Consider the following 23,150-nt stretch of genomic DNA (forward strand, 5'->3'; position numbering starts at 1 on the left):
TAATTGAGTGGTCACAGGGTGATTTGGGACTTTTTTTTTTAAAAGCATGTTTAAAATAATAATACTAATTATAAAATAAACACACACACACAACTACAATGAGAAGTGGAGCAGTGCATGAAAATAGTTAATTTTAACACTTGTTTTTTATATATATAATTCTTAAATTATAATAAATATCAAAATCCATCATAAAATAAATTATTAAACCTAAATTATTTCCCAATTTATTTTGTGAATATTTCATATAATTTTTTGTTGTTGTTGATTAAATAATCATTACAACTGTCTCTCCATTGTGGCATTTTCACGCTGCTTAAGTTTTTCCCTAATAAAATGAGGAAAATAAAATGTATAGATTATTTTGATTGTATATAAATAAATAAAATGCTAGCTTACCGAATTTTATTTTTTATTTTTAAAGAAAAAAAATCTTTAAATACTACTTCTGCACAATAAAGTACAAAATTACATAGTATTCAAAATGTACAACTGCAGAGTATTTTAATAAGTACATAAATATGTAAATGCATTTATAGTATACTTTGCATGAAATACTTGTATTTACAGTGCATTTCTGAAAACCTATTTTTCACTAGGGTATAAATAAATGACGTATAAAATAATAACAGTAGCATTTCCATATAATCTTTGCAGAAACTCAAAACAGAACATGCATACAAACGGTCAAGTTTTCTTATATTTTTATCCAAATGCCCCAAAAAAAGAGGGATCGTACGGACAGCTGAATGTCGTGTAACAGTCCTCCCGTGGCAGTAAAGTGACTTAAAGAGCCATTGAGACAGTAGCATCTGTTCCCCCAGCAGGCCACTGCTCACAAAACTGACAAGTTTAATGGGACCCTAACACCGTTCACAGAGACAGACCGAGTCAAGGGCACATGGGAAGACCTAGTGCTTATCGGTTTGACACGGCACCTGTCAAGACAACAAATTAACTTGTGGGTTGAGCGACTGTAAAGCAGGGACAGATTTATGCGAGGTTTATCGAGGCCTCGCCGTGATTATGGGGGGGTTTCTTCTGATGATTATGTTGTGGGGCTGATCTCAGTTGCTAGAGAGCGACCCTGGCTGAGAGAGGCGCATGAGCAGTTAAGAGAAGAGAGATGGACAGGCCCAAAGGACCCTTGGACCGGTTTAGCGATCAGCTGAGCAGATCTGGCAGATAAAATTGTATTTGTGTTGTTGGTAAATGGAAAGAGGATCCAATTTCCCCTCAACGTTACAGTGAACTTGACTCACCTTTAACAGAATGGCTACAAACCTATAACAGACAAGCGTGATCATTTCCAAAGCTCGATCTCCACAATCTGCATGAGCTCAGGTTTGAATGACTCTAGGATGGAAAACAGTGACAGAAGCATTATAAAGGAGAAATGCTAAACTATTTTAATATTTCATATAGTTAACGTTTAAATGATATGCTCAGGAGTGACATCTTACCTTGAGATTTATGTTATAGGAGAAAAATAAAAACACCTACAAAAGCAGATATAAAATATATATATATATATATATATAAACATGTATATAGTGTATAAAATGAATAAAATATATATAGTACACCAATTATAGAACTTGACAAACATATTCTTATATTTTTATAAATATTTATACATAAAATGTACTTACTTGCCGAGCCAAAAGCATCCTCCAAGTCTTGATTAGTTTTTTTCTTCAATGTGTAACAAGCACATAATGAGGTGATAGCATTAAAACTGTAAAATGTGTGTCACAGCGCCCTCTAGAGGCAAGAAACCAATGCATGTTGATAAAGACCAAGGTTATTTTATTATTTTGGGGCAACAGAAGAAGACACATTAAGAGACGAAGAGAAAAGAAGAAATGAGACCAACAAAACAATGATAAAAAAAACATTTAGGCTTCGGGAAACCTACAAAACGAGCCTCTCTTGTAGATCGCTTAAAAAAAAGGGAGTTTGAAGGAACAGCTCATGCTGGTTTAGAGTATTGAGGACGAGAGAGCCAGTGCCAAAACGAGCAGACTGCAAACCGCAGCTCTTTAACATACCCCTACCTTTGTATTCAGTCTCAGACACTACACACGTTCCCCTAATGAAGCTCAACTCTGAAACAGAGCGACTGAACTTCCTCAACTTTATATAACCCGAGCCGATGCAGGTGTAAAGCAGGGCACGTTTCATCAAAACACTGGAAGACGTGTTCAGTGTTCATATATGAGAACTAACAAAGAGTAAAGGAAATAAAAAATAACTGTAAAACAACAATTAGTCAGTAAATCCTGTTCAGAATACAAGAAAGAAACGTTGCATTCATTCCAACTGGGCTTTAAGAGGAAACACACCAGCTGAGACGGGGCTGAGAAACGAGGAACACGAGTGATACAGGTGCATTGTTTCTCTTAGCCGTGAGTAGTGTCGTCCTCCACAAAGTCCTTCGCCTGCTCTGCTGAGATCACGTCGATGTGACTCACCTAACGAACACACACACACACACACACACACAGAGTTAGTCTGGGGACCTCATGTGTGCAGCTTCAACTTGACAAGACTTCCATTTATAGTTCAGTTTCTGCGCAGAAGAAGACTCATTTGCATTTGCTAATTACTTGGCACATCAGAGTGTGGATGTTGCCTGTTACCTTGTTTCTGAATTTGACGCCGTAGAACTTATCAGCTGACTCCAGAAGCTCGGGTCTGAAGGTCGTGGTGATGAACTGAGCATGTCCTGCCAGCTCCACGATCATGTCTGAAAGACAATACAACACACTGATGCACCCAACAAAATAAATTAGAACTAAAGCAGAAGCTTGCAACCACCAAAAGCAACAATATAGAACTATATAAATATATATATATATTATTGTTTGTAGAGGAAAATTCAACATTTGGTTTGTAGTAAAAATATATATTTTTAAATCGTAGTGAAAACAAAAAAATTTTGTAGTTAGAAACACTATGAAAAAAAAAAAACCTTTGGGAAAAAAAAAAAAAAAAAAAAAAAAACGGATACTTAAAGATTTGTGATAGAATAAAAACGTGAAAAGAACATGTGAAAAAAAAACATTTAAGTGGAGAAAGAAAAAATCTTATGGTGACATCAGAAACTTAAAAATAAAAAAAAAATAAAAAAAAAGGTAAACATAAAACTGTATAATATATACACAGCTTTTCCTTCTGTTAGCTGTTCTGGTGGAGTAGCGGTTTACTGACTTTCAGTGCTGAAATGCTGGCACATCTCTGAGGTCAACACTGTACTGGCTGATGGTACCTGACACTGCTTTTCTGTGCTGGGCGTCTAGAGCCTGGTCGATTTCATCAAACAGGTAGAAAGGAGCAGGGTCGCATTTCTGGATGGCAAAGATGAGAGCCAGAGCCACCAGAGACTTCTGACCCCCAGAGAGCTGCTGCATCTCTCTCATCTCGCCCTGTTTACCTGTGAACGACACCTGACCAACACACACAGACACACACACACACACACACACACACACGACTGGTCAATTATCAGCAGCAATAACTGCAGACGCAAACACCTGCTTCTCCGTCGTCTCCTCACCCTGATGCCCACTCCAGTGAACTGGTCTACACTGGGCACGCTGCTCTGGGAGGAGGATCCCCTCTCACTGTCCGCTCCCTCGCCCTCGTCCTGAGACTGACCACCTTCAGTGTCACCCTTCTTCATCACCAGAGTGGCTTTACCGCCGGGCACCAGCTTCTGAAATACCTCGCTGAAATTCTTCGACACCTGTAGAGACACACAGCAGGACGCTTAACTGGCACCAGACGACATGTTGTCTGCTTACTGTGGTAGAAAGTCCATTTAAAAATATTTTTAACATGGAAAAAAATAAATAAACCCTGAAAAACTAAATGTTTGTTGTGAAAACTACACATTCTGAAAAAACAAAACCTTGTTTGGAGCAAAAATGTCCGCGGTATCAAAAACAGTTAGCAGATTTAAAAAATAACTAATCTTTTTTATTGGAAACAAAACATTTTGTCTGTATCAAGATTAGAAACTTGAAAACAATATTTTATTCATTTTTTTAGTTAGTAAATGCTTATTTTTTTATTAGAGATGGAAAAATAAAGCGCATAGATTGAAAAATAAACGTCTGTCTCGTAGTCGTACCTGTTTGAAGGTGAGCTGGATGGCCTCGTATTTGCGCAGCTCCAAGACGTTCATGAGCTCCATGATGGATTTGTAGCCTCTTTCCAGCTCTTCCTGTCTCTTAATCAACTTCTCTTTCTGCTCTGAGAAATTGACGAACTGGTCCAGGGCTTTTTTATTCACATGGCTGTACTTCTTCAGCTCTGTGTTACACTGCTCCAGCTTCCTGAACAACTACACACAAAATAATTACAGGTAAATCTACAGGTAACCAATCAAGTGGTATGAAGCCTCTCAGGGGACGTGGTGATAGAAAAATGAAAAACTTCTATTCAAATGCATGCGTGTTCTCTTACTATTTTTTTGCTTTCAGATGCAGCTCCAAATGCAGTTTCTGAAGGAACATTTTCTGAGCAAATAAATTTAGCAAAAGCACACAAAGCTTCTCGAGGCAGAGAGAACACTTTGTATGCAAGTGCTTAGGTTTTCAGAGGAATTTTAATATTTTGTGAGTTTATAAGTTTCTTGGGGTAGTGAAAAAAGTTTGTGAGTGAATGCAAAGAGTAAAAGTTAAAAGGAAAACTTAAAAGTTTAAGTGAACACAAAGCTTTTCGGGGTATTTTTATGAGAATTTTACGAGTAGATAGAAAGATTTTTAGGCAAAATACTAAAATCTTGCAAGCAAATGGGAAAAAAACTGCTTAACTTGACAAGATTTCTGAAGGAACATGACAATTCTGTGTGTTTGTAGGGTTTCTCGAGAGTAAGAGAATATTTTGCATGTTAACGCAAGTTTATGCAATGTTTCATGGGGAAAACTGAACTAAACAAATGGAAACATTTTGTGAGAAGGATAAGAGAGACAATTAGTAAATGCAAAGGTGTCAGGGAAGTTTTAAAAAAAAAGTGAGAAACTGGAAAAATGTTTAAACGTATGCAAGATTTCTAGGGAGAAGAAGATTTTGCAAATGAACAAAAAAAGTTTTCAGTGGAATATGTACATTTTGCAAGAAAAAAAAAATGGTTTACATTTGTAAAGTTTCTAAGACAATGTGAAATGTCTGCATTTTTGTCTGCATCAAAAAGTTTCTGAAGGGAATGAGAAAATTCACTTGACAAACAAAGGTTTTCAGGGGAACAACATTTTGCAATTTACACAATTTACTGACCAAAGGTAAAAAAATCAGCAAACAAATGCAAAAGTTTCTCAGGGGATTGTGAGTTAATGTAAATGTTTTTGCTAGCAAACAAAATTTCTAGGGGATGTTTGCAAATGATTGCAAAAACAACTCAGAGTTTTCATTAAACATCCATCTCTTATTTTTTATCACCATGTCAACTTAGTAACAGTAACTTTTAACAGTTTGGGATCGGCTCCAAATTATAATTTTGCAAATTACAAAAAATGTGTCAAATTCTTTCACACCCAAATGCACGCAATGCAATAAATCCCACTTCTGAACCTGCAAGAGAAAATTCCAGAAGACGCACGGAAATGGCACGACTCAAAAACCTCCCTCCTCAACTCCAGGCCCTCGAGTTCACCAAGAGAGGGTGAAAAAACAAGAGCGCGAGGATGGGGTAATGAAGAATGAGTCACCTCTGTGTAGGAGGCCTGACACACAATAGAGCCCCTGACTTGAGCGCTGGAGAGAGAGGAGGAAGATCAACTAAGACAGCGAATATGAGAGCCAAGGTGGGAGGGCTGCGAGACTGGAGGGGGATGAGAGGGAAAACTAAAGCCAGACATGAGCCGAAGAGGAGGAGGAGGAGGAGGAGGAGGCTACCCGGTCATGCCTCGCTCCTCACTGGATTACGCAAGACTCGTTCATGACCTCATTTGCGACTAGCTATTTTCTGAGCGAGAAGGAAAATGCGGGTTAATGTCACTCTAAATGAGTCACAGAAAATTAAACAGAACCTCACCGTGAACTTTAACTAAAGAGGAGAAATAACTTTGCACTCCAGGGTAAAAAAAGGCTGCTGTACCTGTTTAAGTGTCAGCGTCTGGTACTTCTCAAAGGCCTCCTGCGGCAGGGAGCCCAGCTCGCGGATCTTCTTCATGCATTCCTCTTTCTTCTTCAGTAGCATGCCCTGTCTGTTGGTCATCTTCTCCAGCTCCTTCGTGTCATGGTTGATGGCTTCGTTCTGCTCCTTCTCGATGTTCTTCCAGCGCTCCATACTCTTCTGGTGGTCCTTTATTTCCACCTCCGTCTTATCGATGAGGGAGTCCAAATCTGGAAATCGAGATGAGAAACTAAATGCAGACCAACAAAAGTAGGGCTTTATATATATATATATATATATAAAAGACCATTAATCTTCACTCACCCTCAGATCGAGCCAGAGTGTCTTTTATGCGTTTATTAATGCCGTCTAACTCTGACGTCGTGGCTGTGAGGACGGTTCCTCCTTCGGTTTCTCTCAGCTCATTCAATTCCTACAAACACACACTTTATTAAAGTACTACATGGCATTGTGTTTCACAAAGGCTTTATTGGTGAAAGAGAAAGCGGTTCTCTTCACCTGCTCGACTTGGTCGAGACGTTTGCGCAGGTTTTCGTTGAGGTACGTCTCCACTCTGGTCATGATTCCCTCCAGCTTGATCCTCTCGTTCAGCAGCTGTCTGTTGTCCTACAAACATGTGAAAAACAAACATCTCTGACTGACCCCAGACTGAAGGGCCTAAAGCCACGTGTTCGGGTTTTAATCGCTTATTATAAAGCCAATTTTAGACTAAAAACAGGACATGTGGCTTTTGGCCGCATCTAAAGGAATAAATGAAACTCATATGCATATGCTTCAATGCTAAGCCTGTCTGAGAGTACAAAAGCAGACAAATTAGCAAACCAAATTGAAGTCCATACAAAAATAACAAAGGCTAATGATGTGGGCCGGTTATACAACATTTAAAGTAGCTTATCAATTGTTTGCTGTGTGTGTCGTGTGTCGGGCCGGAGGTGGGAAAGAGCTGCAGCTGTGGCTTCGGGGCTAATTCTCATATAAACCTAACTAGAGCTTCAGACTGACTAACAGGGGATAAAAAAGCACGGTTTGCCGGTCTTGTAAACCAGTACATTTGAAAACTATTGAATAACAACAAAAATGGGTGCTGGTGGTGGTCTAATAAATTTAAGCACTGTATATATTGATACACACACACACACACACACAGTTTTCAAACTCAGTATGTAATGGTGTTGATCGTTGTGTTGTGTTGTTGAACCTGCTGCAGCTGTCTGATCTCGTCGTTGAGGTCGTCCACTCGGCGCTGGTCCTCTAAACTGAGCTGAGAGAGCAGGTCTGTCCCCAGCTCTGCCTTCAGAGACTCCCGCGTGCTCTCCATGGCGTGCAGACTGGCCTCCAGACTCTGAAGACTGCGTTGCTGGGGGGAAACATCACAGAAAAACTCCTTTAAAGATTCGGTTCACAAATAAAATGATAGTCAACCCTCTACGGACACCTTGGCGATTGATATAATAATCAAATATCATTTAAGAATAGAACTTTAGTAATTAGAAGTAAACTTGATAACCATGTTTGAATACTTATTAGTCGTTTTAACTGAACATTTTAACTGGACTGGTGGTGGTGCTTTTTTTGGTCATTCAGTGTTTCTGTAGCGAAAAAAAAATATTGCGGGTCAAACCCCTACAAAAATACTGATGAGATAATAATAATACTACGATTCCTACTAATAAGAACTATAAAGCACAGTAAGGATTAATAAGGATTAATGAGCTGCTGGATTCATGAATATTAATTAGATTTTGTGTGTTCGCTCGAACTGATTTGCTGAAATCAAAACAGGGACGGTAATAGGTGAGTGCCAGCCAATGAGATTGCCGTTCACGCATTAACTCCACCCACTACCGGAAAACCCAGCTGTTCTTAAAAGCTGAAGTCTTCCATAGAAACGCCGTTATTTTGACAAGATAATAAAACAAAGAATATCGTTTAAATGTAGCACGCCAATCCTCTCTCTCTCTCTCTCTCTCTCTCTTGGTCTCTCTCTCTCTTTCTCTATGTGAGTGTGAGAGAAAGCGACGGCGATTTGTGCGCCTTAACACTAGAGTTTACGGTACATTAAATACAGGTGCGTTGCGGATCCATTAAGCACAGATCGTCTAACGGAGAGTCAGCTGAGTGTTCGCGAGTGAAAATATATCTGTGCTAAACTTATACTTAGCCTCCAACTAACACACTGGAGAGGAAAATCATCATTTAGATGAGGTCTAAATAACATTAGACATCATTTAGTCGCATATGAGAGTGATTTACTCACAATGTAGAGGGCTGAAAGTAAATAATAGCAGTTGTGGTATTATGGTGTTACCTTGGGCATGAATGTTTTCTCCGACTGCTGTCTCTTCTCCTTCAGCATCTTCATCTCAGACAGTATACTGTCTCTGGATGCCTTGAACTTCCTCTGCTGGGTCTCGATCTGCTGCATCTGATTCATCAGCTGGTCAATCTCATTATTGATACGTGGACCACTGAGTTAAGGGGAAGACAACAACCCCCTTCCTGCTCATCTGTTATTTTATTATTATAATGGTATTATAGCATTTATTAACGTTAATTAGCTTTTATTCGCAAGTTGTTAAGTTATTTAAAGTTTTGTTTTTCGATTTAGCTTTGTTTTCAGTGAGCTGCCAAGACAACATTTTTTATTTTACATTTTTAATCCAATTATTTGTATTTTATTTCAGCTTTATTTCAATTGACTACTCTAAATAGATTTGGTTAACAATAATGCTGCTTTTTGAAACCTCAAAATCCGATCATCCTAAATCCCTTTTTCTCAACTGTACAAATACAGTCTGTTAAACACTTTTATTCAGCCTGTTTTTGCTGCAGCTGATAAAATGATTACGTCATCGTATTAGCTCTGAATGAGTCACAGGGAATGAGCCACACAAAGCCTACGTGTGTTGATCAATGGCTTTAAACTAACATCACTCGAAGCCTTGACGGTCATGTCCACCGATCCGGACACATAATCTCTGATCCCTCCATTCACTAATACAACACCATGTGTGCAGCTCACATGTTAATAACTAGCTGACTCACTCGGTGATCCACTATGACCTTGCGTCATCTAGGCCGATACGATAGGACACAAACGATTAGGACTCAATAATCAACTTGACTGAGGTGTGTACGAGGAGGATATGTTCAATATTTCGCCGCAGGTTCTCATTGAGTTTGGCCTCCAGTTCTCCGAGCTCCTCCTCGGCCTTCCTCATGTCCTTCTGCAGCTCCAGACGGGACTTACGCGTGTCGTAGTAGCCACCGGTCAGAGCGCCCCGATGACTCACCTGATCACCTGATACACCAAAACAAGGGTTTAAGAAATCATCCAGTCCGTGCTGAAGAAGTGCACACACGAGACGGCGTGGGTTTACCCTCCAGTGTGATGCAGTCCATGGTGAAAGCTCGAGCCAGCTGAGTGGACACCTCCATGCTGCGGCAGATCAGCGTCTTCCCAAACACATGCTTGAAGGCCTTGTCGAAGTTCGGGCTGTAACGGAGCTTGCTGATCATGGGGATTGCATCCTGCAGGGAACGCAGATAAGGAATTAGAGGTCATGTTCATCGATTTACATTGAACACAATAACAAAATAATAAACGCAGAAAAAGAGAGAAAATGAATGAGCTTCATGTTTAAAGGAGGGTTCTTGAACATTAACAGTTAATTAAAACAATAATAATAAAAATGTTACTTTAAAATAAATTTAAACTGAAATAAAATTAAATACAGTATATAAATAAAAAAAATCTCAGCTAGCTGCCAATGCAACATTTCTAGTTTTCATTTAGTTTATCTTGAAGCACTAAAACAACTAGAAATAAACCTAAAACTAATAAATAAATAAACAATAATAATAAAAGACATTTAAAAAAAATGAATATAAAAATACAAAAAGAACAACTTAAATGGATACTCCACCCCAAAATGAATATTTTGTCATTAAAATGGTGCTACGGTGATGTGGGAGAGACAAAGGAGAGAAATTGTTGAATAAAGTCATTATTTTTGTTTTATTTGCATACAAAAAGTATTCTCGTCGCTTCATAACGTTACGGTTGAACCACTTATGGCAGATGAACTATTCTGAAGATGCTTTTCATACTTTTCTGGACCTTGACACTGTTATTTACTTGTCAGTCTATGGGACAGTCACAAGCCTCCCGGTTTTCATCCGAAATATCTTAAACTGTGTTCCAAAGATTCAAAGGATTTGGAACGACGTGGGGGTAAGTGATTAATGACAACATTTTAATTCTGGGGTGGAGTAACCCTTTAAAAACAACATGCCAAAATTACTAAAACTGTAAAATGGAAGCTAAAACAGAAAATACAAACATAAAATGTAACTTAAAACGTTAACAAAAAGTGCAATTGTATATTAATGAAAATAAAATAAGCCAAATCATTTTTTTTTTTTTTTTCGGAATACAAAAAGAAAAATAACTCCTGGAGAGGAGTTGGTTTTGTCAATCAGAGTTGACTGAATGATATAAAACTGGCATTTCAGACTGAATAAGGACTTTTTTTTGGCCAATATTTTCCCTTGAGAATAACAGGCAGACTCACACAGAAGTCAGTTTCAAACTATGCATTGTACTGAAAAATGTGCACAATAAGTTTTCTTATGTATTGTGACATACATTCAAGTGAAACAGATGATGGTAGTAAAAATCTGATGGTAGTGGATCTAAGCGGATCAAGAAAACATGCAATCAGGAAGTCCAACAGGGTGCATTTTAAATGTCACGTCAGTGGTGTGAGCTTACATTCGTCTCGGGGTAAGCGGTGTCCCTGACGTCCAGTTTGCTGAGGGGCAGAAAGGTGACCTCTCCTGGCAAGTTCATCTTATTAAACTCCATCAGAATCTTGGTGCTCACTTCATCCGTTTCCACGATGTGGTAAAACAGCCTGAACACACACAGCAGCACCATCGCTCTCAGTTCACACACCAATCCACATGAAGCAGAAAACTTTAATAACAGCCAGTGTGTCCGACCTGGTGCCGGCGGTCACCTCCACACAGGTGTAGAAGGCAGGTTCACACTCGAAGTTGTTCATGATGATGCCGTGGTACCCGTTGATGACGTGCTGGTTGATGCCCTTCCGCCGGAAATGCTCCAGTACTTTATTAATGCTGTCGATGCCATTCAAAATAGCCTGGAGAAAGAGAAAAACACTGCCTTTCAAAGTTCCTACTTTCATTTCAAGCCAGGATCCCACTTCATCTATACTGACTGATGTATATTTGTGTAATGTGGGAGAGTTGCTATAATTAGTGACTGACTCAGTCCTTGAGAAACCGTCCAGCGGCCAAGTCGAGCTTAAGAGGGATGGTTCAGTTCAGCCGATGCACAGTGAACCAGTGTGGGCGGCTTTCTTACACGCTTTTAAATACATACACACTGGTTACTTATCATGAACTCTTGGGTAGGTCTGTACGATCTGTAAAATCTGAATCGTGACATGGCTCAGTGTGATCATCAAATCTCAAAAGCTGTGATTTAATTAAATTAAAATAAGCAATGCATATTAAGAGTAAAGCGTGGCACTGTGGTCAATTTACACACAAACAGCTCGTGCCATGGCATTTTTTGTTTTGTTTATTTAGTGCTACTAATAATTAAAATAATGACAATACCTATCACTAGTATTACTACTATCATCATCATTATTATTAGTCATTTATATGCAGTCACATGTTTTGGCTAAACTGTGCCAAAAAAAAAAGAGAAAAAAAAACACGGGCAAAGAGTAAGAAACTAAGCTAACGCATATAATGTAGCCCTGTTCTGACGTAACAGAACATTGCATTACATTTCCCGTATTTAACACCAATAATAACAGTAATGCACAGGTTATTGTTCACAGTGAGATCAGTGACACTGACAGACGTGTGGAGAGCACACAGGTCTGTTTTGGTGGCTAACCTTCCCGGTGGCTGCTCGCAGTAGCTGTTGTTTCTTCTCCAGCTCTTCTCGTTTGGCTGCCAGCGCCTGCTGCTCTGCGTTCTCCTCTCTCCACAGGTAGCTGCAGGAGGAGGCACACGGACACACCCATCAGCCCTGGCTCACAAACACCACGCCTGGGGTCAGCAGGACACCCTATTCTATAGCTCATCCATCAAGCCTCAGCGTGCTGTGAAACCTATGGCTCGTGGATTATTAATAACCAAGACGCCAGGTGAGGAGGGGAACGGTTCTGACAGGAAATAAGAAAAGGTGGGATGTTGGAAAAATGGACCGAAGCCAGATATTTTCCCATGGTGCTTACTTTCTCTCACTCTGAAGTTCATCTTTTCGGTTCTTCACCTCGTAGTACTTCTTGTCCAGCTCTTCCACTCGAGTCTTCACTTCACTCAAGTCCTGGTCCAGTTTCTGCAGCCGAAATCAAAGTTGGGAAAAATTGTTAAAAGGTTCAGAAACATCTTAAAGGAATAGTTCACCCAAAGTTAATTTTCTGATTAAGTTTAACTCATGAGTTCGTTTCTTCATCAGAACAGATTTGGAGAAATGTAGCTTTAAATCATTGGTTCATCAATAGATCCTCTGCACTGAATGGGTGCCGTCAGAATCAGAGTCCAAACAGCTGATAAAAACATCACAATAATCCACAAGCAATCCACAGCACTTCATCAATTAACATCATTTGAAGTGAAAAGCTGTATGACTGTAAGAATCAAAACCATCAAGGTGTTTTCACTTTAAAACATCGCTCCTGATCCAAATTGAATGTCATAATCCATCACAATGCTTCCTCCGGTGAAAAGGTCCCGGTCCCCTGTTGTCTCTCACATATCAAAATAACCCCCATTCTTTTGAGAGCCGTTTTGGACTGTTTTTCCATGTAAACAGTGTTTGATTTACTCCTATAATATTTCTCTCCTGATTCAGATGAGAAGACTTTGTCACTGGAGAAAGCTAATATTTTGGATTATAGACCAATTATTTATCAAAAGCAATGGTTTGATGTTAAAAGCATCTTGATGGATTGGTTTCTTAAAACACACCAATTTTCACTTTTCAAGACATTAACTGATGGACTGGAGTGGTGTGGATTATTGTGTTGTTTTTATCAGCTGTTTGGACTCTCATTCTGACGGCACCCATCCACTGCAGAGGATCCATTGGTGAACAAGTGATGAAATGCTACATTTCTCCAAATCTGATGAAGAAACAAACTCATCTATATTATATATGGCCTGAGGGTGAATACAATTTTTTTCATCAGTTTCTCATTTTTGGGTGAACTATTCCTTTAAAGAATAAATGCTTCTCATAAAACTGGCAACAGTTACGTATCAGCTGTTCAGTACCAAGATGAGTTTTAACATAGCCAAATCTTACACTGTACTGCTCCAGGTTTCTCTCTTTACTGGCCTCGGTGTCCTCTAGATCTTTGTGGATGGCAGCGATCTGCCGTTTCTTGTCGTTGATGGCTTGATCCAGAGACTTCAGCTCTTTCTTGATCCACTTGTCCCTCTCTTCTTTAGAGGTGAACTGACTGCCTCGGCCCTGTTTGGCGTACAGGTCTGTCCGCTCCTGCGTGGCTTGAGCCAGTCTGAAAAATTCACAAACAAACACAAAACAGATGACTCCAGAACTAAGCGTACTGCAAACATTACTTAAAGACACCAGAAGCACTTGAAAAGCACTCGTCCTCTATGACATCTAGTGAATAGTTTAAATAATTTGTGGAATCACGAAAGGAACGGGACTTGGTTTTAAACACAAGGATATGACAGTCAACTCTTTAAAGATAAATGCAGCCATTGTGATGAACTCTTACAAAATCAAAAGTCTATAAACTTATAAGACAGTAGGGGTAGCAACAAGCAAATAATAGGTTTTGGAGGACTGTGACGTAAAAAAAATATTAGTTGTTTATAAGAAAATACAAAAAAGTCCCACCCCAGCTTCCTGTTTCAATAGCAAGTACGTCAACCCAAAAAAAGAAGTCCATGCTCCCCACTTCATGGGCCCTTTCAACACCTCAAAGAGTTTACCGGGAAATTCCTCGCTCCTCTCTTTCTTTCACAGCGTTAAATTTGGGTTCGGTTTCCTGCAGCTCCTTCTGTTTTTCCTCAATCTTCTCCAGAAGCTTCTGACGCTCTTTAAGCAGCCGTTTCTGTTGGACAGGAAGCCAGAGGGGACAGAGTATTGAATCACAAACAGCGACATCAATTCTTGAGTCTCGCCTCTTTTTATAGAAAGCCTAAATACATTTAGCATAAATGCGTAAGGAGGTGTTCATATTTAAATGGAGAAGAATAAACCGCACACAAACAGGTGTGTAGACTCAGAAACAAAGGGGATCTCCATCTGAGCAAACCTACATTCACATTCACCAATCTACGGGGAAAATGACGCACTTCTGCCTCTCCACACACACACACACACACACACACACACTTGGCCAGGTGGGGCTAATCCTGCTCGAAGCCAAGCCGGGATGCAGGAGGGCCGACCGAAAGTGTGCATTTCACACATACAGGGACACACAAGCGTTATGTTTGTGTTTGCGTCTGGCTACGAGCCCGGGCTGCAGTGAGTGTGTGTAGATCGTGACGCAGACGGAGACACTGCGGACCCTCTGTTCACTAGAGCCTGCCAGCATTTCCTGCAGCTCTCTGGCTGTTAGTGGGCATTTATGAGTGTGTTTGCATTTGTGAGCATGTGGATCACACCCTCGTGTTTGCTTGTGAATTCAGTCACCGCTTTGTTTCTGCTGCAACAGCAATAGAGAAAAGCAAGCAGGTGAGTATTTGTTTGAGGGAATGGGGTTTATACTTAAATGCAAACTTATTGAAAAAATAAAGAAAGAAAAAATGTGCACGTTATAGAGTTAAGCACTTCATGAGCTTTTTACAGTTTCATTTGAGTAAAACAAAAATCATATATATATATACACACACACACACACACACACACACAGAGTAATTTAAAGGTATTCACAGCAACATAAAAATAACCATAATATTTATACTTAAATATTTACCTTAAAGACATTGTGCCAGAAATATATTACTATCATTCAATTGAATGTGTGAAATCCTACTACTGTTGAAAAATTTATAAAAATTTCTTTTTTTTTTAAGGAACAGTCACACAATATTTCTTCCATGTTTTAATTTTAATAGTTAATCCCCTTTACTTGCCAAAAAAGAAAAAAAGAAAAATATATATTTTTTTAATTTTCATTAGTTAAAAGATAAATTAAATTAAATCTGAGAACCAGAACATTTTAAAAATGCACAACACAGAATTTCTTAAGTCTATTGTAAGAATAACTAGACGTGCTAAAACTGAATTTGGTAACAATAAAAAAAATAAAAGGTGAGAAAAAAAAAAAAAAAACATTTTATAGGGCCCTAAACATTTAATTATTTTTTACTTTTAATAAACTGATGTTAAGTAGTGAGACGTTTAGTGATTCTTATTAATTGGACGTGCTCCTTGATTATTAAAATTCAATGTAACCATTAAAAAGGAGTCCAGAAAGTTAAAATGGAAAAACATAAAAATTCTAACGAAGAAAAAAAATACAGAATTTGGAAAACATGTAATAAAACGGATTTCATAAATAAACTGTTCTTTGACACTTTTTAAAGAATCCTGACAAAAATGCATCAGTTTCCACAAAAATATGAAGCAGCACTGATTTCACTATTGATAATCATAAGAAATGTTTCTTGAGCAGCAAATCAGCACATAATGACGATTTCTTAAGGATCACATGACACTGGAGACTAAACTAAGAGAGTGGGGAAGTTGTGGCCTAATGGTTAGAGAGTCGGACTCCCAATCGAAAGGTTGTGAGTTCGAGTCCCGGGTCGGCAGGAATTGTAGGTGGGGGGAGTGCATGTACAGTACTCTCTCCACCCTCAATACCACGACTTAGGTGCCCTTGAGCAAGGCATTGAACCCCCAACTGCTCCCCGGGCGCCGCAGCATAAATGGCTGCCCACTGCTCCGGGTGTGTGCTCACAGTGTGTGTGCATTTCGGATGGGTTAAATGCAGAGCACAAATTCTGAGTATGGGTCACCATACTTGGCTGAATGTCACGTCACTTTCACTTTCACTTTCACTTTCACTTTAAACTCTAAGCTAAAAACTCCGCTTTGCATTACATTTCAACATATCTTAATATGCAATAATTACTTTAAACTAGCTGTTGAAATATTTCACAATATTATTGTTCTCACTATATTCTTATCGAATATATGTGGCTTGGGTGAATATAAAAAATAAATCTAATAAACGGTAGTGTAAAATCACTTTAAACTTTTCCCAAAAAGCAACTTTCTCTTTTCCAAGATGGCACTTCTATGAGATGTGTGTGTTTAGTGCATATGTGTGCCTGTAGCGTGTGCATGTGTTGGTGTGTGAGCGTCTGCTAGTCGCACCCTCTGTTCACTGTTTCCTGCCAGCTCGTCCTGCAGATCTTTGGCCTTGAGCTCCAGTTTGGTCCTCTGTTTGATCTGCTCCTGTCGCTCGGCGCTCAGCTGCTCTTTCTCCTCCTTCATGGCTGAGATTCGAGACTTCAGCTCCCTCACCACACGCTCAGTTTCCTACAGAGACACGGAGATTACACAATATAAGCTGTTTCATGACGTGCAAAGGCAGATTTTTAGTAAATCTTCCTATTTTTATATTTATTTTCAATTTATAGAGCCAATTTCCTAGACAGACCGGATGAAATGTGAACTTGAAATCAGTGCTTATCTCTCTGACGATAAATGATCTTATTGAGCTCGATTCATCAGTGCAAGTTCATCTAAAAGGAAAAGATGTTTCCCTTCATGTAATGCTTATATATCCCGATATGAGTCATTCAAAAAAACAAATAAATAAAAATCCTATATACATTGTATAAAACACTGCATATTCTTCATTGCTAAATTAAATGTATGTCTTCTTATTAAAGTTATTTAGTCAAAAGTGATGAGAGATTTTTTCGATTTTGTTGTTAACACAATTGACTTTAAGAGCTGCCCTGATCTAATATAGTGTTACACACTAGTCTCAGCCTCAGAAGTCACACTCATGAACTGCTGGCTGAACATCTGATGCATATGGCACACAACATTGGAAACACTTCAGGAGTCAAGTTGTTATCGGATTGGTTGAATTATACAGGATTTCCAGAAGTGTGTGTCGCATTGCTTTAATGTTCTGCCTGGAAACAAAGATGCAGTTACGCCAAACACCCTCACGAAAGAAGAAATCCGTCGTGTTTACAACTGTGATGACAAGCGCTTCTCAGGATCAATTAAACGCTGAATTAGGCCTGGGTATCGATTCAGATGTCTCGAGTCACAAGCTCTTGATTCGATTCTCGATTTAGAATTTGATTTCATTCAGTGAATATAGTTTCAATACAAATGCTATTGATATTTCTAAAAAAAAAAAAGAGCTCAGTTTACCTCCACTTTGTCTCGAGCATCTTGTTGAGCATCTCGCAGTTGTCTAGATTTGTCCCCACAGGTCTCTCTCTTAGAGGACAACTAGAGGAGGGAATCACACCATCTTTAAATGATCGGCAGCGAAGCATTATACAGTGTAACAGATAATGTGTATTGACGCGTGTACCTCGTCCAGTTTGGCCCGGGTCTCGTTGAGCTCCTGGTTGTAGATGGTGTACTCCAGAGCTCTTCTCATTTTGTCCCACTTCTGGTACTGCGCCAGCTCCTCTTTCTCATCCTCCAGAGTGTGCAGACGCTCCTCGATGTACTTCAGCAGCTCATTAATCTTCTCTCGCTTGCCCTCTGTACACATACACCCAAGAACAAACCACACGTCACAAACCTCTGACCATAAAACAACAACAGGCAAGCATCTACTCCAGTGTTACGATTCATTAAAGCGATTTGGTTTCACAAAATAACACAGAGACAACCAGTTTTCTTGATAGACTGGAAATGATAAATGGCATTTTGACTTTAATGATGACACATCTGTACAGAAATAGGTAAGTGAAGGCTCTACCTGTTTCCTTCATGAGCGAGATACTCTCCTCTTTTCGCTCATCGTAGACTCTGGTGCCGGCCACCTCTCTGAGCAGCTTCAGACGCTGAGAGTCAGGCGCAGTTGCCATCTGATTGATCTATTTACATGTTTCAGACAGTACAATAAGTTTCACAATGTGAGCAAACTCATTTACAGCATATGCGCCACTTTACCCCCAAGAGCCACGCTCTTGTTTGCAAACGAGCATTAATGGTAATGAGGGCTGGAAAACACTGTTTTCAGCTGTGGTTTAAAGGGGAAGTGCATCCAGAAATGAAAATCTCATTTACTCACCATCCACTTTTTCCAAACCTGTATGGGTTTTGTTCTTCTATTGAACACAAAAGAGGATATTTGGAAGAAAGAATTATAGAAGTCAATGGCTACCGTCAACTCTTCGGTGAGCAGCTTTCTTTAAAATGTCTCGTTTTGTGTTCAACAGAAGAAAGAAACTCATGCAGGTCTGGAATAATGTGACGATGAGTCAATGATAACAATGTTCATTCTTAGATGAACTATTCCTTTAAGTGATAATATCTGTAAACACCCATAGATCATGTGTCCCATGTCAGGGGACACTTGCGTACCTTTCCCTGCTTGACGATGTAGTAGGGGTTGCTGCGGGAGAAGCCAGCGCTCTCTAACAGGTTCATCACGTCGTTCTTCCTGAAGCACACAGAACACAACTCATTAGTCTACAGCTCAAAGGGGTCAACGCTCTTCTGATCTGTTAAAAGAGCTAAACTTACGTGACCATCTTTTTGTCCAGGAAGTACTGGTCTTTCTTTGCTCCGATGACGCGGCGCAGAGACACCTCCTCTTTATCAATCTGAGGGTAATGAGCTCAAGTTACTCGCCGGTCTTTACTTCAGTGCGCTTCTCAACATTTAGGAGCAGTTTCTTACCGGCAGCCGGTTGTCAGAGTTGTCGAATATAATTTCCACAAAGGCTGAAATGACTCGAGGACCAGTGCCTTCCTGAGAATAACATGAAAGTACATTGTTCAGCAGAGTTAGTGAAAACTATATATATATATATATATATATATATATATATACAGAATTAATAAATACAATAAAAAATAAGAATCAAGGAAAATACATAAATGTTGTAAAATCTATAAATTACACAATGTTTTTTGTTCTTAGTTGTTGTTTTGTTTACCTAAATTATTGAAATTAAATATTTAAAAAAAAAAGTATATATATATATTTAATAAAAGAATAAAATAACTGACGTGAAGCAGAGCCAGACGCTGCTCTGGACGAAGATGACTGAACTCATCACTGAGTACAAACTGAATGGCTGAAGGGGAATACAAGAAAATCACTCATCAAACTATGCACCTGCACCTTTAGTGTTTTGATGTGTATTAAATTTATGTATTTATAAAAAATAAAAAAAAGGTATCTTTTACTTACCATAAAAGAAGTTACTCTTTCCTGATCCATTTCTTCCAACTGTGAAAAATTTAATGTGAACACATTAATACATTTTAAAACGTATTTTCTTAAATAAAATAAATATTATTTTATTGCATTATTATGTACAACTTTATTTTTATTTTAATTTAACTTCTACATTTATTATATTTATGTAACAAGGTGGATGTTAAAATCATTTCCCTGCATGTCATATATGATTATTTATGTGACAAAATCTATATATTTCTACACACATTACAAAAATACAAAATATCTAAGGCAAATCTGTTTTACTGTCTGATTTAATATATTGTAAATACATATTTAATAATACATATTATATAAAACATTAGGGGTGGGAGAAAAAATCGATTCTCCGATGCATCGCGATTCTCTCTTCAACGATTCTGAACATTTCATGCTAAAGTGTGTGCATGCTAAAGAAGCGCTGGGCTTCATTGCTCATAATTTGCGCTGTGAGACATGCACATCGCTTGAGTCTGTGCTTCCACCCGCCGTGTTTTACTTCAGATATGCTTTCATTTCTGCCATTTTGAATGCAGTACTATTAGATGCACGAGACTCGTCCACTGACAAGCTTTCACGTGTGCTTTGTGTTTGTTGTCCTGAAGCTCAGCTTCTGCTGCAGTTAAATACACTTGCATTTTCAAATACTTTTATACGAAACTGATGTACACACAGTAAGTTATGTTTTCAGAGCAGGACAAAACATCTGATATCGAAATAGATCTGCGTGTGAATGCAGTCTGTTAAAGCTGCCACCTTCTATGATCTCATCAGTAATAATCAAACGGCGAGAGAAAAATCCTCAACTATTGTCTGCACACTTTCGGACACTTAAAGAACACTTATTTTAAATAAACAATTGTTAAAAAATAAAGTTAATTTTGACCCAAATAAATTCGATATAAAATTTATATGAAAATGTATCCATGTGCAGTAAGTAATATTGAAAACTGAGAATGTGACGCATCATGATATTGAGTTGATAATGATAATTGAACTGAATTGTGAAACCAGTGGAGATTCACACTCCTGTTTTTAATAAGGCAGTACTGACATACAGAGAGTACAACTATAAACGCAAAGCATATAACTGCAATTTTGTTTAAGAAGTACATTTGTAAAGATGTATTTGCACAGCAGAAGAGTTAATTGGGGGAAAAAATGTAGATCAAGAATCCTTTTGGAATCGGATCGTGACTCCCAGAATCGAATCGGATCATGAAGTACCTGAAGATTTCCACCAATAACAGATGTACAGGACGTATGACAACATTGTGATGCATCAGTAATCATGATCTACTCGTGAGATACCCATAGATTCCCACCCCTTTAAATATATTACATTTGATATCATATTTTGTGTGTGTTTTTATCTTTTCATTGATTGATTGAGCCATCTTCCCTAGCCTATTTCTGCTCTGACGAGGGTGTCCCGTGGCAGGAGGGGGTCAGTCTTACCGATCACGTTGTGTTTGGAGCTGAAGGGGTCCACCACAGTCTGATCTCTGTAGCTGCGAAAGCCCTGAATAATCACCTGAACACACACATATAACACACAACCTGTCAATATTATTACACAACCTGGCAGAATGCGTCTCATACAAATGTGCTAAAAAAGTAAACAATAACTTATGTGCGTGACGTGTATAAAAAAGCACATCATGTTATTATCATCAACAAACAAAGTTACTATATACAGAAGAAACAGCTGTAACTTAAATGTTATACTCGTAGTTTGCTCTCATCTGAACAGCAGCAGCAAGCAATAGTTCATTTAAGTAGTGACTGATTAATATAAATTTTACAGAATAAGCTTGATTGCAATGTTTTGACAGCTAAGGCTAAAGCTAATGCTAACTTCATTGAAGGTCGTGTACTCGTAAAAAAACGTACAACCCAGAAAGCTCGAGGTTAAGAAAAATGCGTTTTTGTGCAAATCTGTCAGTTACGATATGTAAATAAGTGGCTGAATCACATAATACAGCAGATGAATCGTAATTCTATACGCAGCGCGTGGGTCGCAACTCAGTCAGTTACCTGTTTAATGTACATGTCGGCTTCTGCACAAAACTCTCCTCAGAAACCAGGCGAATGAAGTCGAATTAAACACCCTCCTCCTCAGAGAGAAGAAGGGTTTAAGAGAAGATCAATATGCATGCACACCGGATGAATTTGTCCGATATTTACTCCTCTGGACTATCAAATTTTATTTTCCCTCCCTGCACGAAACAGACATAACAGTCAAAATGGCGACAGAGGCGGGACGAACGGACGAGTCGACTTGATCTTTTTAGGGGGACTAATAATTATTGTTTATTTTAAACGTTTAAAGGAATAGTAATGGAGCGCATAAACGTCGTATTTCAAGATACCTTAATTAGATATTTTAATAAGTAATTTTTTTATGAGTTCCTCGCTTTTTCATAAGTTTCATATCCATTTTGTCTGTAACGTTACCCCTATTTCTGTAAATTTAGTTTAGTCCGTCGAGGTAGAGATTGGGCGCCAAGACAGCTGCTAAAATAAACACTTGAGTAATGTTCATTCATTATTAAGCCTCCTTTCACGTTTGTTGGTTTCTTTCTTTCTTTCTTTGAATCCATTTAATGTATTTCACCAACATAAAAGTACCGTAGTATTTAAATGTTCTTCAGGCAGTATATTATATACTAAATAGAGTATATGGATACTCATTCAATAGCACATTTTCTTTCAGACTTAAACCTTCATAACTGAACAGTGTTGTGTAAGGTACTCTAACAAATCATGAACAACTAGCAACTCATTTCATGTTCAACAGTGTAATTAGGTTACTAAACTAATTACGCTCTTTGAAAGAGTTTCATTACTAATTACTATCTAAATCCTATATCAACCTTGACCAGTTGAACATAGAAGACATGAAACTGCTCTTTTAATTCTTTCAAATGAATAATAGAAAACTGCATAAATTGGTCTTGAACTGATCAAAAAATATAGGAGCAATTTTACATTAAGAACATACTTTCTTTGTTAAATTCCCTATTGTTTTATATGGAGTTGTACAGTCTATACAGTATCTAATGCAGGTTCATCAGAAGTAACTGTAATGACAAAAATAAAAACTAAATTACTCTTAGTAAAAGTAAATGGTAGGCTAATGCATTACACCCAACATGACTAGACTAGGGATACTGTCCATAAATGATACAATGGTGGTCATTCATTTAGAATTATCACAAACCTGAAGGAGGGAAATAAATTCATATCCAAATGGTAATTAATATATGCAAAGCAAAACACAAACTGATTACTTATGGATTCAGTCAGATTCTGTGAATAACAATTGCTGTTTGTGTGCCAAGTCCAACACACGCTCTTTTTTTCTCAAAGAATTTTGTTATGTTGTTTTACCATTTAATCACAAAGGTTTTTATTATTTCTAATCATTTTGTTGATGAATGTGTTCATAATGCAATTTTTGTGTCTCTACCTTATGTTTGCATTCCAAAAGGGCTCCAGAATTTGTGTTGCTTTTGGTCCCGGTGTAAAAATAAAAAGGCT

General features: G+C 38.3%; 1 protein-coding gene across 1 annotated transcript; it reads right to left on the reverse strand.

Moving 5' to 3' along the window:
* Window positions 1-1,788: 1,788 nt before the first annotated feature.
* Window positions 1,789-21,867, reverse strand: smc3 (structural maintenance of chromosomes 3). Its single transcript, XM_059569743.1, has 29 exons — window positions 21,645-21,867; window positions 21,066-21,141; window positions 19,578-19,616; window positions 19,394-19,461; window positions 19,062-19,133; window positions 18,906-18,985; window positions 18,744-18,822; window positions 18,136-18,253; window positions 17,740-17,915; window positions 17,574-17,654; window positions 16,554-16,718; window positions 14,153-14,274; window positions 13,494-13,707; window positions 12,421-12,524; window positions 12,078-12,177; window positions 11,147-11,307; window positions 10,917-11,058; window positions 9,523-9,673; window positions 9,291-9,443; window positions 8,451-8,602; window positions 7,341-7,499; window positions 6,641-6,748; window positions 6,446-6,554; window positions 6,104-6,351; window positions 4,136-4,348; window positions 3,560-3,748; window positions 3,272-3,449; window positions 2,643-2,749; window positions 1,789-2,474 (listed from the first exon to the last, which is right to left on the reverse strand). Exons 1-29 carry the CDS (start codon window positions 21,657-21,659, stop codon window positions 2,403-2,405), a joined length of 3,651 nt encoding a protein of 1,216 aa, XP_059425726.1. The 5' UTR covers window positions 21,660-21,867; the 3' UTR covers window positions 1,789-2,402.
* Window positions 21,868-23,150: the final 1,283 nt, after the last annotated feature.

Source organism: Carassius carassius, chromosome 16 (assembly GCF_963082965.1).
Source record: "Carassius carassius chromosome 16, fCarCar2.1, whole genome shotgun sequence".
Lineage (NCBI taxonomy): Eukaryota > Metazoa > Chordata > Actinopteri > Cypriniformes > Cyprinidae > Carassius > Carassius carassius.

Coding starts and splice junctions, on each gene's coding strand:
- smc3 (XM_059569743.1), bottom strand. Junction 6,749..7,340: donor AGATCAGACAGCTGCAGCAG/GTTCAACAACAC, acceptor ACATGTTTGTAG/GACAACAGACAGCTGCTGAA. Junction 6,555..6,640: donor GTCTCGACCAAGTCGAGCAG/GTGAAGAGAACC, acceptor GTGTGTTTGTAG/GAATTGAATGAGCTGAGAGA.